The sequence below is a fragment of the Haliotis rufescens genome, unplaced genomic scaffold (assembly GCF_023055435.1).
Source record: "Haliotis rufescens isolate VD_foot unplaced genomic scaffold, xgHalRufe1.0.p SCAF_10, whole genome shotgun sequence".
Lineage (NCBI taxonomy): Eukaryota > Metazoa > Mollusca > Gastropoda > Lepetellida > Haliotidae > Haliotis > Haliotis rufescens.
The window spans coordinates 21,591,240-21,604,569 of NW_025963780.1; the positions used below are offsets into that span (position 1 = coordinate 21,591,240).

Sequence of the window (13,330 nt, forward strand, 5' to 3'; positions counted from 1 at the left end):
CATGATGCACTGGTGAGTGAGTGAGTTGGGTTTAACGCCGCTTTTAACATTATTCCAGTTATGTCACGGTGTGTCAGCTTAATGCGGGAGGAAAACCCGAAGTGATGCAGGTCTCAGACGTTTAAACCCAACTCACTCATTTTGTCGAACAGTGCAAAACTCCCTATGTACACAGAGTTGGTATATATAAATTAGTAACTAGCGTAAAGTCTTATCGTCTTTGATATATTTCCACAGGAAAGGATTTTTTTAGTATTTGGAGTAAAATGCCAAAGAAATTAACAAATTATACATTACAAAATATGTTGGTTTTTTTAACATCAAATGGATCTCTTACTCCTCAATAGTTCTACAAAAGGGATACAATCTATAATTGGAATCTATAACTTTTGAAAGATCAAACTCAAGCATATAGGACTATCAACTGACACTCCCCAAACAAGCCAGGTTACTAGATCTAGGTTTCTTTTTACCCAGAGCTGAAGTGAACGTTGGATCTCTCGTTCTTGTGGAATGTCATCCCATTGAAACTTGGTGGAGTAAAGTCGTAAGTTACACTTGTCGAGTCCACTTTCGTGTTGTCGAGGATGTCCCTGGCTCTGATCCACACGGTAACGGTGCTCCCGCTGGTAACATTGCCTGGAGTACAAGACACAGATTGTGCAATGGTAACGAGTTTTAGCAACAGTTATACAGACAACGTCCTGCTGAAATTTAAAATCTCGCATATATTGTTGTTATGAAATCCGGAAACGAAGTTTTTTTTCAGTTCAGTGAGTTGAGTGAATTATCTTTTTAATAAGTATCAGTTACCTTTTTGTTTAACCACACACACTGAAGGACGCCAATACGGCCAACCAATGACCCTTCACTCTTAGCAGATCAGGTTCAGGCAGAAAATATATAATAAAACACAAATGGGTCTTTTCTTGCCAAAGAAACAGGTTGATCGTATGTCTTGCCTTGAGAAAGTTTATATTTATTGGAGCCAACTGTAATAATATCTCTTTTTGTGGTTATTCGATCAGATATCTCACTATTTGACATCATGGTCCAAGTACCATTTGTCAGACTGTACAAGGTGAGGTGAGGTGAAATTGGGTTTAACGTTGCGTCCAAGATTATTGCATTTATATAGCGACGTGCATGCACGTGTGTGTTTGTGGCTGCTTGTACTAGTCCGGACTAATGCCGATTTATAGTGCTAGCACACTGAGATACCATGCCACAGTTTAACATGAACACCCCACTCAGACACAGTATACTGACTCCGAGCCAACCTGTCCTTGTTTTAGCCCCTTAATGCCGGGCGCCAGACAGGGTAACAACAAGTACTATCTTTTAAAGTCTTTTGGTATGATCGAACCCCGGGCCTTCCGCTCTCCGGGCGGACGCTCTATCACTAGACCATGGAGGCGGTCTCAGACTTTACAAATAACAACATAACAGAATACAAACCAAAGAATGGCGACTGCATTGTTGTGTCCAGACCAGAGGCATCATTCCAGTTGGGTGGTGTATGTAGCGTTCTGCCTCCAGTCGTATTAACAGCACGTGTCCACTGAAACCTGACAATGCCACGTACATTGGGGATAGCTGCTGTAGTTCTTCTGCCATAATGATCATCATTTGCATAAGGCACTTCCTTGAAGATGATTGGGTTTTCTACAACCTTTACCTTGAAGGGGAGGATGGTGTTGAGGAATTTACCACTTTCATGGACATAATTGAGAAAATGGTTTTGCCAGTTGATCACTAGTGGCTTGGAGGCATCGGTCATCCACTGGAAGCCCTGGTCTTGTACAGCAGATGATATGAACAGGGCATGGTTTGGATCAGTGGTCACTTCTGACTCTTTGTCGTACAGTGCAAACCTTCTCATGTATACAGAGTTATTGGCCTTGTCCATGGCTTCAAGAATGAAGGAATACATCCCTGGTCTTGTGGGGGCATAGGGAAGAGGATATGACATGGGATCGGTGTGGTAAACTTGTCTGTGAACAACAGGTCTCAGTTTGTCTACTTCCGTCAAGCTTCCATTCCCAGTGGGTTCAAGTTTGAAGGCTTCCCATGTGTATTTGTCCATACCGGATCTGGCATCAGTCCAGCCATCCCATGCCATTGTGATAGGTTGCTATTAAAGGAAAAAGTAAACGCGTGCAAGTCATCCACTTCCTGAGAAATAAAATGAAGTAAGGGTTCAGTTATTTGATTTGGGTTTACTAAATTACTTGATTTACAGATTAGCTGATCCAAACTGTCACAAATGTGGAATAGTTCTTGAACGCTTTTTCATCATCTCGCCTAGTCTGTCAACATGTTTCGGCAAATCTTGACAGTAGGTCAATATTGGAAGAGAATAAACTCTGTGATTTTACATGCCCCCCAAACAACATTTTCGCAATTCATTTATACCCTTATAGATATTTTTTTACATATATGTTTTCAATGTCACTTAGTAAATATTCTGGCAAACGTTAAATAATTCTTACTTTCTTGAATGTGAAGTTAAGTGTACGATGAACACTCTTACCTTTGTGAATTCTGGGTGAATCTGAAAAGCATCATTGGGACTGTTGTACACCGGTTCACCCGTGTCAACGTGGAAGGCCACAGTGCTGACAGCATCCTCTCCGGTATAGTGTTGTGTGGCTGTAGTATCTGTTCCGACTAGCTTCCGGAAGCCACCACTTGAAACTCGGAAGGTCAAGGACAACCTGAACAATTGCATAAAATGTGACATCAATTATATGTTTTGTTTTGTTCGTTTGTTGCTTTACGCCGCACTCAGCAATATTCCAGCTATATGACGGCGGTCTGTAAATAATCGAGTCTGGACCAGACAATCAAGTGATTCACATCATGAACATCGATCCACGCAATTAGGATACGATGACATGCTTCAACCAAGTCAGTGAGCCTGACAACCCGATCCAGTTAGTCGCCTCTTACGACAAGCATTGTCGCTTTTTAGGGCAAGCATGGGTTGCTGAAGACCTATTCTACCCCGGATCTTCACGGGTCTGGCCACACTTGCCCACTTTATTGGGTTGAATCCCAGTTGAACTTGACTCAATGAAAACCTTCATCCCCATCAGCCTCATTACGAAAACCACCGGCCTCATGTCAGTGTATTGCCCCCGAGGACCTTACACACAAGAAATATTGCTATGAGTGTTACCTCCATGCTTCATAAGATGATATACACCATATACTTTATCCTGCCAGACACGTTTCGTGTTTCATGGGAGTGAGTGATTTGGGTTTATCGTCACTTTGAACAGTATTCCAGTTATATAACGGCGTGTCAGCGTAATGCGAGAGAAATTCCCGAAGTGATTCAAGTCTGAGACGAAAGCCACGAGAACGGGGATGGTGTTGACAAACCTAGAAACATAATCCGGGCGGATCGGGATTCGAAACCAAATCATAGTTCTCAAGTCAGCGAGCCTGACCACCCGATCCCATCAGTTTCCTTCTTACAAGCATTATCGCCTTTTAGGGCAAGCATTGGTTGCTGAAGACCTATTCTACCCCGGATCTTCACGGGTGGCATATTTCTTGAATAGTACGAAAACGCACACACATACACGCGCACACACATACACACGAGCATGCACTTCGCTATATAATCTTGAACGCGGCGTTAAACCCAATGTCACCCCAACTCATGTCTATTGTGAAGGATGATAACACAGACAGTCAGGTCAATATCTCTCTATTCTTTCAGGAGACTTACCTGTCCCCATCTGTCAAGTAGGAGGTATAATATTTTGTAAAGGAGCATTGGATCCTCTCTTTGGGAATTTCGGGGCCAACTGGATCACTGCATTGAATATCCTCGTCTTCAGAGACTGAAGTCGGTCCGCCTTAACATTTAGAAACAAATATGAGCTTTGGATAAAAATATCTAATCGATGTCCAAATGGCACGCCATCTCGCTGAAATATGGATCGAGTTAGCACACCTAAGATCAAATGTATTTCCCTGCTTTTAATAATTGTTTATTTTGTATTATTTCCCTATTCTAACCTCTTTTCAAATTGCAGAAATATTTAATTTCACACTAGTATAAGACAGGACTACTCACAGATGTCATTGATTAATGTAATATTTACAATTCATTTGTGTTTGTGACGGGTGCCATCGAAGGGGCGGGATACGCTTACCTTAACACCTGTTATCATCACTATTTGATAGTGATTCCTCAACTCACGTTCAAGTTATTGTCGGAATCGTAAAATCGACTCTGCTTTCCCCCCACATAAGCTGACACGCTACACATAAAATACTTCCAAGCACAGAAAAACCCATGTCACCCATTCTGTATGACAAAGAGCGTATCGAATTACTTACTAAGCTTAAAATAGGCTCTGGCAATTCCTGTTTTAGCCTCACTGATGTAGGAAGGAGGGGGATATGGTAGATCTCGGCCTTTGAACATAGCACTGGCGGTGACGCTCAGGTTGTTCAGTTGTTGTCGATTTGTCCATACGATGACTTCTTCGGTCTTGTCCGTGCCATCGGCTATAAATCCGAATATCTCTCTCTTTGCCTGTCCTTCATCTTTCCAGTAGGAAAACTGTGCCCGTATCTGTGTGACCTCCGGAGTTTGGGTATCTTTCACTGTAGGATGACATAAGACAAGGGAAAACGTATCAAAGCGCGCATGACATACCGTATTCGACGTAATAAGCGCCCCACTGTAATAAGCGCCCACGGCGATATTTTCTAATATATTGACTAGTGAACAATACCAATTAGCACCCTTCCGATTGATCAATGTACACAAGACTTATTTATTAGTGTATAATACACAATCCTGTGTTATAAGCACCTTTAATTACGGGCAACTGAATTCTGGAAAAATATATCTGTCGTGTATAATACGCACAAACTTTTCTTTTGTATCATTTCAGGCTATCAGCATAAACCACAAAATTTACGATCTTTCAACAAAATTATATTCTAAAAAGAGCTCCCTATTTCTAATTTTGAGAGCGCCCTGGGCGCTTATTACGTTGGATACGGTAGTATGACCATTGAGGTTAGAACAGCGATATTCTAAAGTGTGAAACACTGTCGAAATTATGATCGACACCGGTTTCTCTAACACTGAGTTACATTTTTACAGTCACTTACTCTAATAATTACAAAGACGCAATTTAAGTAAAACAAAAGCGAGACAAAACCTGCATGCTGGTCCGTTATCATAAAAAGACAGAGTCCATTGTAAGATTACGACTACACCATAAATATGCTATTATGAATCACTATAGAATGCTGATGATACCAGGTGTTCGCGAAAAGGTGAGCGTGTCCTGTCGCGCCTGTGGCACCTGTCACAAATACATGCAAAGGCAAGTCTAGTGTTCATGCGAAGAAACACGGAACACATGGTACAAGTCCAAGTAGGGAATGGTTTTGGGACATCATGAAACGCTATATGTATATGTTTATCAAATATCAAGGTTTCGACACCTTTCAACATATAGCCAAAAGTCTAGTAAAAATGCATATTAAGGATTCGTGAAATATTGTAGGACACGACCGCGGTTGTATGTGGACAATTTATTACTAGCCACATTTTGTTTCCATCCTTCTAACAACTTGACAGTTAGAATTCAATATTTCAATTACAGAAACGACATTTCAACAGTGTTAAGATGTATTTTCAAGCAGCAGTTTAGGTGTCTAGAGGCCGAGAGAAAGATCGTAAGATCTAGTTGTGTGTAAGGGGTCAGTATCATTGTGGCAGCTGGTTTTCACTATTTTCCCTACGGGGACGTATGCGTGGAATATATTTTAAACTACTACCACTTACGATGTACACAAAATTGTCCATTGAAGTCCTGCATGCAGTTGCACACGACGTTCCCACCATTGCCTTGGCAGTCCCCCGGGTAGCATGGCCGTTCATTGTTACAGTCGACTGATAATAGAGATACACCACCAGTTGATAGAACTGTTTTACATTAATCAAGTGATAAAAAGTAAAGATATGTATACATATACATTGTTACTCTATAAAGGTAATAAAATATATATATATCAACTGCTTTACGTACTTAACGGAGACACTGAATCAAACCACGTTTGATCTACTCCTGAGTCTACTCCATGAAAATATTTACACTAACAACACGTGAAATCCGATTTTATCCACCTGCTGATCCCCCCCCCCCCCCCTCTTCCCCCCCCCCCTCTTCTTATTAACCATAACACAGGAAAAAGACAAAAATACAACACAGTCAATAGTTTGTAGGTAGTTATGCAATCCCTATTATGCAGTCGCCATAAAAGCAGAATGGCCGAAGAAATAGGGGTTGCAGTTTGTTACCTGCCAATCAAAACTCAACTCCACTATGGTGGCCTTTGTCTTTGCGGTCATTGAGTTGGTTCATCAAGGTTAATGTCCGGGTTGGATTCCCCACATGGATCTATAATGTGCGACGCCTATTGTTGGTGTCCCCCGCCAGGATAAGGCTTGAATAGTACTAAACGCGGCCTAACACCTACCTCACTCTCTCGGCTACTCGCCTTCTCATCAGCTATAAGATTATCGAAGAGACCTTTACTAAATATGTACTTACGCCCGGTGCATCTGGTTCCAAGATATCCTGACCTGCAGAGACACGTTCCTGGCTTCGTGCAAGTACCACCATAAGCACACGGGGGATAGCAGATGGCTACAATGAGAGTGTTATCAAATTGCACGTAGAAAATTAATCCATAGCCAATATGATGCAGTTGTTTTCGGTTCTTTATAAGAACAGGAGGAACAGAAAGCATTATGTATTTCTATATTTTAAACAAACAAAAATCACTTTCTCTTCCATATTCCAAAACTAACGCAAGAGTCATGGGCAATCATGATATGCAGCATTCTTTTCCATCGACCCAAAATAGATAGATGTTTATGAATTATTACGTATGTTGCAGATTTCATTTCCATTGTGAGTCCACCCGGGACAGCACTTATAACGCCATGTATAAACGGGTTCGTTTACATATGCATGGGCACAGCACCTGAAACAAGAATAAGTATCATCACGTCACCTATGTTTATATACACCTGGAAAAGGTTGTGCATACCCAGTAGGTTTTCAATGACAAATGAAACAAGTGTTGGAATGAATTTACAGACCAAATAAGTGTGATATTAATCACGATATTGTAGTACAACCACCGGTGATGTCACCCAGAAAACAATGTCGGATCAGCTTATCTCGATGCAAAGCTAAACAGGAGGCAGCAGTGCCTGTATACCACGGCCAATGATGTTCCCAAATGTGCTCCAGTGGACTCAGATCTAGGCTCATGGCGGGCCAAGGCAAAATGGTCACAGCATTGTTCTGGATCGACGGGCTTGATGTTCCTAGGTGTACAGGTTTCTTGTGCCTCCGAGCCCTCCGTCGTCCATCAGTGACATGGAGCAGGAGCCTGATTTCGCCCGACCAATGCATTTTCCGCCAGGTTCAACATGCCAAACAGAACCTCTGATGGGAATCTGCCAGTAGTGGGAGTCCTGTCACCATTCATGCTGCCCTGAAGCGGTTCCTCAACTTTCTGGTGGACACATGCATTGTCGCATTGTGGTACCAATCGAAGCAGTGCCCTATCTTCACGCTGAGGCGTCACAGACGCTCAGCCTGACCGTGAAACCTCCGCTACGTCAGCAACAACAGACAACAAGGAGGCAAGAAAATACAAATATACCGAGTCGGATAAACTTACCTCCACCACCAACAACGTGCTGTACAGTAAGCTCGCCGGCTCTCGTAGTGAACCGCGGAGTAAGGACATATCTGTCTGAAAGAAGAACAAATATAATTGAAAGGATTAGGTATTTTAACGATCCTTTTATCCCCTTTGGCAATTATCCCTTATCCCTTATCTATCCCTTATTTAAAATGGTTTGGATTCAGTTATTCTTGGTTGATATGACGCCATATACACGGACTTTACATGCCTGTGTCAAGAAGCACAACAAAACCAACAGAATCATATTTTTATCAACATTAATTTTCAAACTATTACGTAACACACATGTTATAAGTACTGAATTTAATTATCGCGATTCTTCAATATCACACATGGCAATGAATGTTTGTTTCTTGCTTAACTCATCACTTAGCATTATTCCAGCTATATATGACGACGGTCTTTAAATAATCGAAGCTTTACCAGACAATCCAGTGATTGACTTCATAAGTATCGATCTACCCAATTGGGATACGATGACATGCATCAACCAAGTCAGCTAACCTGACCACCCGATCCCGTTAGTATCATGCACATTCAGTGTGACAAGCATGCGTTGCTATTCTAACCCTGATCTTCACGGGCCTTGCAATGATTATGAAAACCTGCATGATTCCGTTCTCAGCAGTTTTAACTAATGTTTAAGAACTGTAAACTGCATGTATGGACACATTATACATTTCTTCTAAAACTGTCTTATAACATTGTTGGTTGGTTTGTTGTTTTACGCCGCACTCAGCAATATTCCTGCTATATGACGGCGGTCTGTAAAAAATCCAGACAATCCAGTGATTACTATCATGAGCATTGGTCCACGCAATTGGAATCGATGACGTGCATCAACCAAGTCAGCGAGGCTGACCACCCGAAGCATAGTCGCTTTTTACGGCAAGCATGGGTTAGATCCGAATCTATCAGAATTAAGGTATCGTTGGACAAAGGGAGAATGTATTTTTTCCATAACATCATAACACACTGTACCCCATTTGTCCGAATGAATAAAACGTCTCACAAGAAGCTGAGAAAGATAATTTTGGATTAACGAATAGATTGAAGAGTGTATTCGTGGCTCGTGTCCGTGTTATCGAAGAATTATGTGTTGTGGTTTAGACCAAATTTATAAAATGATGTGATCATGATTACAGCCGAATATGATCTCTATACGAGGTTTCAAGTCTGAGATTAGCATTTTCTAAGTCTGTGCATCAACCGAATACAATTACATCCACATGTACGCCTTATACCCATTTATGAAAAAAACTCAATATAATGAGTGAAGAGCATTCAATTGTTTCTGGGGACTAGTAATAGAGTATACCAACATCATCAACAAATGATGCTTACATCCATGCTTACAAATATACTAAATTGGCTTGTAGTTCGGTAGCAAAGTCATTAATATTCCTTGGTTAATAGTTTCAGACTTAAACTATTCTTTGACCGTACAACGGAGAAAGAATAGTTGCTTCTAACCTTGTTTGTCATTCACAACAGCGTCTTGAAATGGTAGTCTCAACATGCATTGAAAATGAACGTTCAAAGTCTAATGTTTAAAGTTGTCATGACAGACACTTTTTAACAATGAATGTTTTTTTTATTCTTCAACCATATATGACTTTCTTGTATATCATTCAGATCAGAATAATAATCTGCTTAAGAACCGCGTTTGCAATGTGATGTGACACGTGATGTTTACGCGTTGCGAGGAATGTATTTAAACAGATCGACTTAAGAAAACACATTCGGTTTAACATGCTATACGGGTTTGAAAATGACTGACACGGTGTATTAATAGGTCCCTAGTAACCAATGCCTGATCTTCACTTTTTCCCTTCCATTACAGTCGTCTGTTCAATGCAGCAGACGTACTTGATTTGCGAACCCTTGCATCTTAAAGGGACGCACCTTCACCCAGCGTATTCCTCAAGCTTCTGTGCCACCCTTTTGCCAAAGCATAAACGAAACACCCTCCACTTTGTTCGTTTGTTACAAGTTCAGTGACAAATCAAGTGAATTGTGAACTTGTTTCAAGTGAAAGCTGGATGCATTGCAAAGAAAGAGAACAGTAATATGCTCAAGAAGGAAGTAAAATATTTCTTCGGCCACAGTGTCGCGCTTAGAAAAGTATTGAAAAGAAAAGAATGTTAAAATCCTTCGTGTCTGCTGCATTGAAAAGGCGATTGTGATGGATGGCAAAGCCTACCCTGACCCATAGTCTTTTAGAAGGACAAATGCATCCAGTCTTAATTTCAACAGGGAAGGTATATATGGCACTGGTGTTCATAGTGGTTAGTGTACAGCTCTCAACGCCCGTATATGGTCTTAAAATTGTAATGTATACGTAGTATCATTTTTCACGTGACTACCACATCATAAAACACAAACGGACGGCATTCGTGACCATAACCTCGATATCAAGTTGTATTGAAAACAATGAAACCAATTTCTATCAACAATTAAAAATACATTTTAATTATAAAAATCAGCAGTTATGTTCTGCGAAGCCCTAAGGCCCGCCTTCTACTTTATCACCTGTACAAGAATCATCATCAATAACTGCTTTTATTCACTGTAGGGGACCACCAGCGGTGGGACATCAGAGATACAATTCATTAACAATTGTATAGAACATGTGAGACAGCAAGATGAAAGATCCATAAACACTCAAAGAAAAGTAATGTATCTGTCTTATAAAAAATGACTATTCAGGAATACGATGAACTCCCATAACTTCTTGATAACAGATATAAGTTTGCATTTCAAAATGTTTACCTAACCGTATTTGTATTTCTTAATCAAGATAGCTTATATATTGAATAGTGATTAATCACAAGGGAACGGGTAGTGGAATCCGAGGTATACCTGTCCATCGATCCGTTTCTCTTGATATTTTATTGTAACAATTACTGAAAAAAGTAATGGTTGGGAAATATATCTTACAAAACACCGAGCTTTAGACGTTTACCACTTTGATGAAACCCTCGAGTATGGGAATAGTACTGACAAACCTAGAAACATGTGTCAAGTTGTTTTGTGTTAACACTTAAAGAAGGTCTTGTACAAAGGTTTTCAAGCAAAATCATTGTAACGTCATCAGCAAATAATAGCAAAATTAGTATATGGGTTTATTTGTGTGACTTTACACTAATATTCTAGTTCTTTTGTCAGTTCTTGAAAAGAAAAAAGTAAATAGGAACGGACTTACAATACACCCTTGCCTAACACCTAGAATGCCTTCAAAATCATTGATCGTAACTTGTGAACCGTATCTGGAATTTCGGAGGAGGGACCAGAAACGATTTGTTGAGGTTCTTTAATTAGATTCATAATCATCCTCATTCCCTGGGATTTTTTCTTTGGAATTAAGAGACCGGTGAATAAAATCCCTTGCTTTGTTTTGTACAGTTATGATTACAAGGTCGGCTGATGGAATCGACGTTCGATAGGACGGGATGTAAGAGCAGGAAGAACCTGGAAGAGTAGTTTGTACCCATGAGTGATGACATCGAGAATTCCAACTGTCTGCGCAGAACAACAAACATCCTCCCACTGGACCTGGAGTCAGTGAAACGGGGAAAAGCCAGGTCGATAGGGTCTGAAGCTTCAAGAGGAGCAGGTATTGAGCACAGTCTGCACTTACACCGGCCGGCAGATCTAAAGCGACGTTGCAGGCTCATTGATTTGGTTGATGCATGTCATCGATTCCAGTTGCGTGGATCGATGCTCATGATGTTAGTCACTGGCTTGTCTGGTCCAGGCTCGATTATTTACATAGCTACATGTTTACATATCTATGACAAGACTTGTTTTGTCTTTTTACATGGACCCATCATATAGATGAAATATTGTGGCGTTAAACAAAACCAAATACAAGAACGAACATAGCCAATGAAACCTGCAAACGCCGAACCTAAGAGGACTTGCTATAAGACACATCACAAACTCTATTTGGTTGTCACTCACGACAACGACAAATTTTACAACAGTCTATATAAAAGTGTTTCCAACATCCAAAGAAAATGAGCGTGCAAATTCTTACGTTTATGCTGGTCGCGATGGCCACTTCTTTCTTAACCTATATATGACTTCAAGGTATCTCCTTCAACTCAGAGAAATGTTCTGCTTAAGAACCGTTCAACTGAATGTGCTGACAGATGATGTTTACGCATTGCAATGCATGTGTATAAATAGGTCGATTAACAAAGCTATTCACGGGTTATAAATTTTAATACATTCCACGGTGGCTTTTCCAAGGCAGGATCGGTACCCAGAGAACCAGCCTGTCGTTAAGAGAGAACCGCCTTCGTGGTGGAATGATAAAGTAGCCACACACACGCGCGCGCATGCACGTCGATATATACAACTCAAAGTTTGCTGAGAATTACATTTTCTGAATTCCCAACGACACATACAAATAACCATGGGCAAAATCGTGCAGATAAATGTTTAATTGAAGGGAAATTATTGGAATTTGTTGAAAATACCAAAGTAACACGTTATCGACCGGTAATATTAGACTGCCATAAAAAGTGATTATGACAGCAACCATTAAATCTCCAAATCACGGAGCAAGTGTCAACAGCGGGTATATGATCCACGAGATGCGATTACAGTCTGGCACCGTCGTCTCATGTTTCCAATAAACGTCTGGATGGATGGCAAGGGAAGGCTGTTCCACTCTTTGGTGAGAGCAATTCCGAGTTCTTGGAGAGAACCTGGATACACAGGACGACGTGCGACGGACACGTGAAGCATGTTCTAAAGGTGTTTGATCGGGTTGAAGTCCGGTGAACGAGCTAGCCACTCCATATGGACGATTGTCTCTTGCTTAAGGTAACGATCAACCACTCTGGCACAACTCTCTACCAAGTTAGGACCAACTGCACCAGTATATGGTCTCACCTACACATCCAAGATCTCATCTCTGTAACGCAAACCTGTCATCGTGCCCCTCACTAACACATGGAGATCAGTTCTCCCTGCCCGGCTTATTCCACCCCAAACCATTAATGAGCCATCTCCCCATCTGTCCTGTTCGGCTACGTCAGCATCCTGTAAACGCTCTCCTGGTCTACGCCACAGCCGAGCACCTCGATCAGGGAAGTCTAATCAGTACCGTGGCTCGTCTGTGAAGATTACGGATGTCTAATCATTGATTGTCCAATTGACATGAACTCTCGGACTGTCTACGTTGAAATGTTTACTCCAGTGGCGTTCCGCAGTTCATTTCTGAGCGTGGGTGCCGTGGGGGCATTTCTGTTTTTCAGCAATTGTAATAGTCTTTCACAGAACGGAGTGCAAGGTTGCCTTGACAAACAGATAAAACGCTGGCAACTGTGGCTATCATGCACCACGTGCATCACGTGCATATGGTGTCCATCACAGAATGTCTTTTCCTTCCTGGTGTGGTAGCGTGACTCCAGATGGGCCACCCAATCATTGTGTACCGGGTTTTATTCCAATATGACTTCATATCATAAGTTCATGTTGCATTAAAGGTGTGATCCTTAGGAAACTTTGAGTAGGAAAACAAGTCACTGTGTATATAATCATGAATCATTAAAGC

The 13,330-nt window shown here is 41.1% G+C and overlaps 2 protein-coding genes across 4 annotated transcripts in view; one reads left to right on the forward strand and one right to left on the reverse strand.

The window, feature by feature from the left end:
• Window positions 1-13,330, forward strand: part of LOC124130860 (angiopoietin-1 receptor-like) — a 226,133-nt gene that overhangs the window by 106,355 nt on the left and 106,448 nt on the right. The gene's annotated exons all lie outside the window — the stretch shown is intronic.
• Window positions 1-13,330, reverse strand: part of LOC124143126 — a 42,807-nt gene that overhangs the window by 15,325 nt on the left and 14,152 nt on the right. Inside the window, exons 2-10 of the mRNA XM_048388115.1 lie at window positions 7,738-7,812; window positions 6,932-7,029; window positions 6,594-6,689; window positions 5,825-5,932; window positions 4,357-4,626; window positions 3,740-3,869; window positions 2,534-2,717; window positions 1,459-2,134; window positions 474-639 (exon numbers count right to left, since the gene is read on the reverse strand). Coding sequence (XP_048244072.1) covers window positions 474-639; window positions 1,459-2,134; window positions 2,534-2,717; window positions 3,740-3,869; window positions 4,357-4,626; window positions 5,825-5,932; window positions 6,594-6,689; window positions 6,932-7,029; window positions 7,738-7,812 — 1,803 coding nt within the window. The remainder of the gene's footprint in view (window positions 1-473; window positions 640-1,458; window positions 2,135-2,533; window positions 2,718-3,739; window positions 3,870-4,356; window positions 4,627-5,824; window positions 5,933-6,593; window positions 6,690-6,931; window positions 7,030-7,737; window positions 7,813-13,330) is intronic.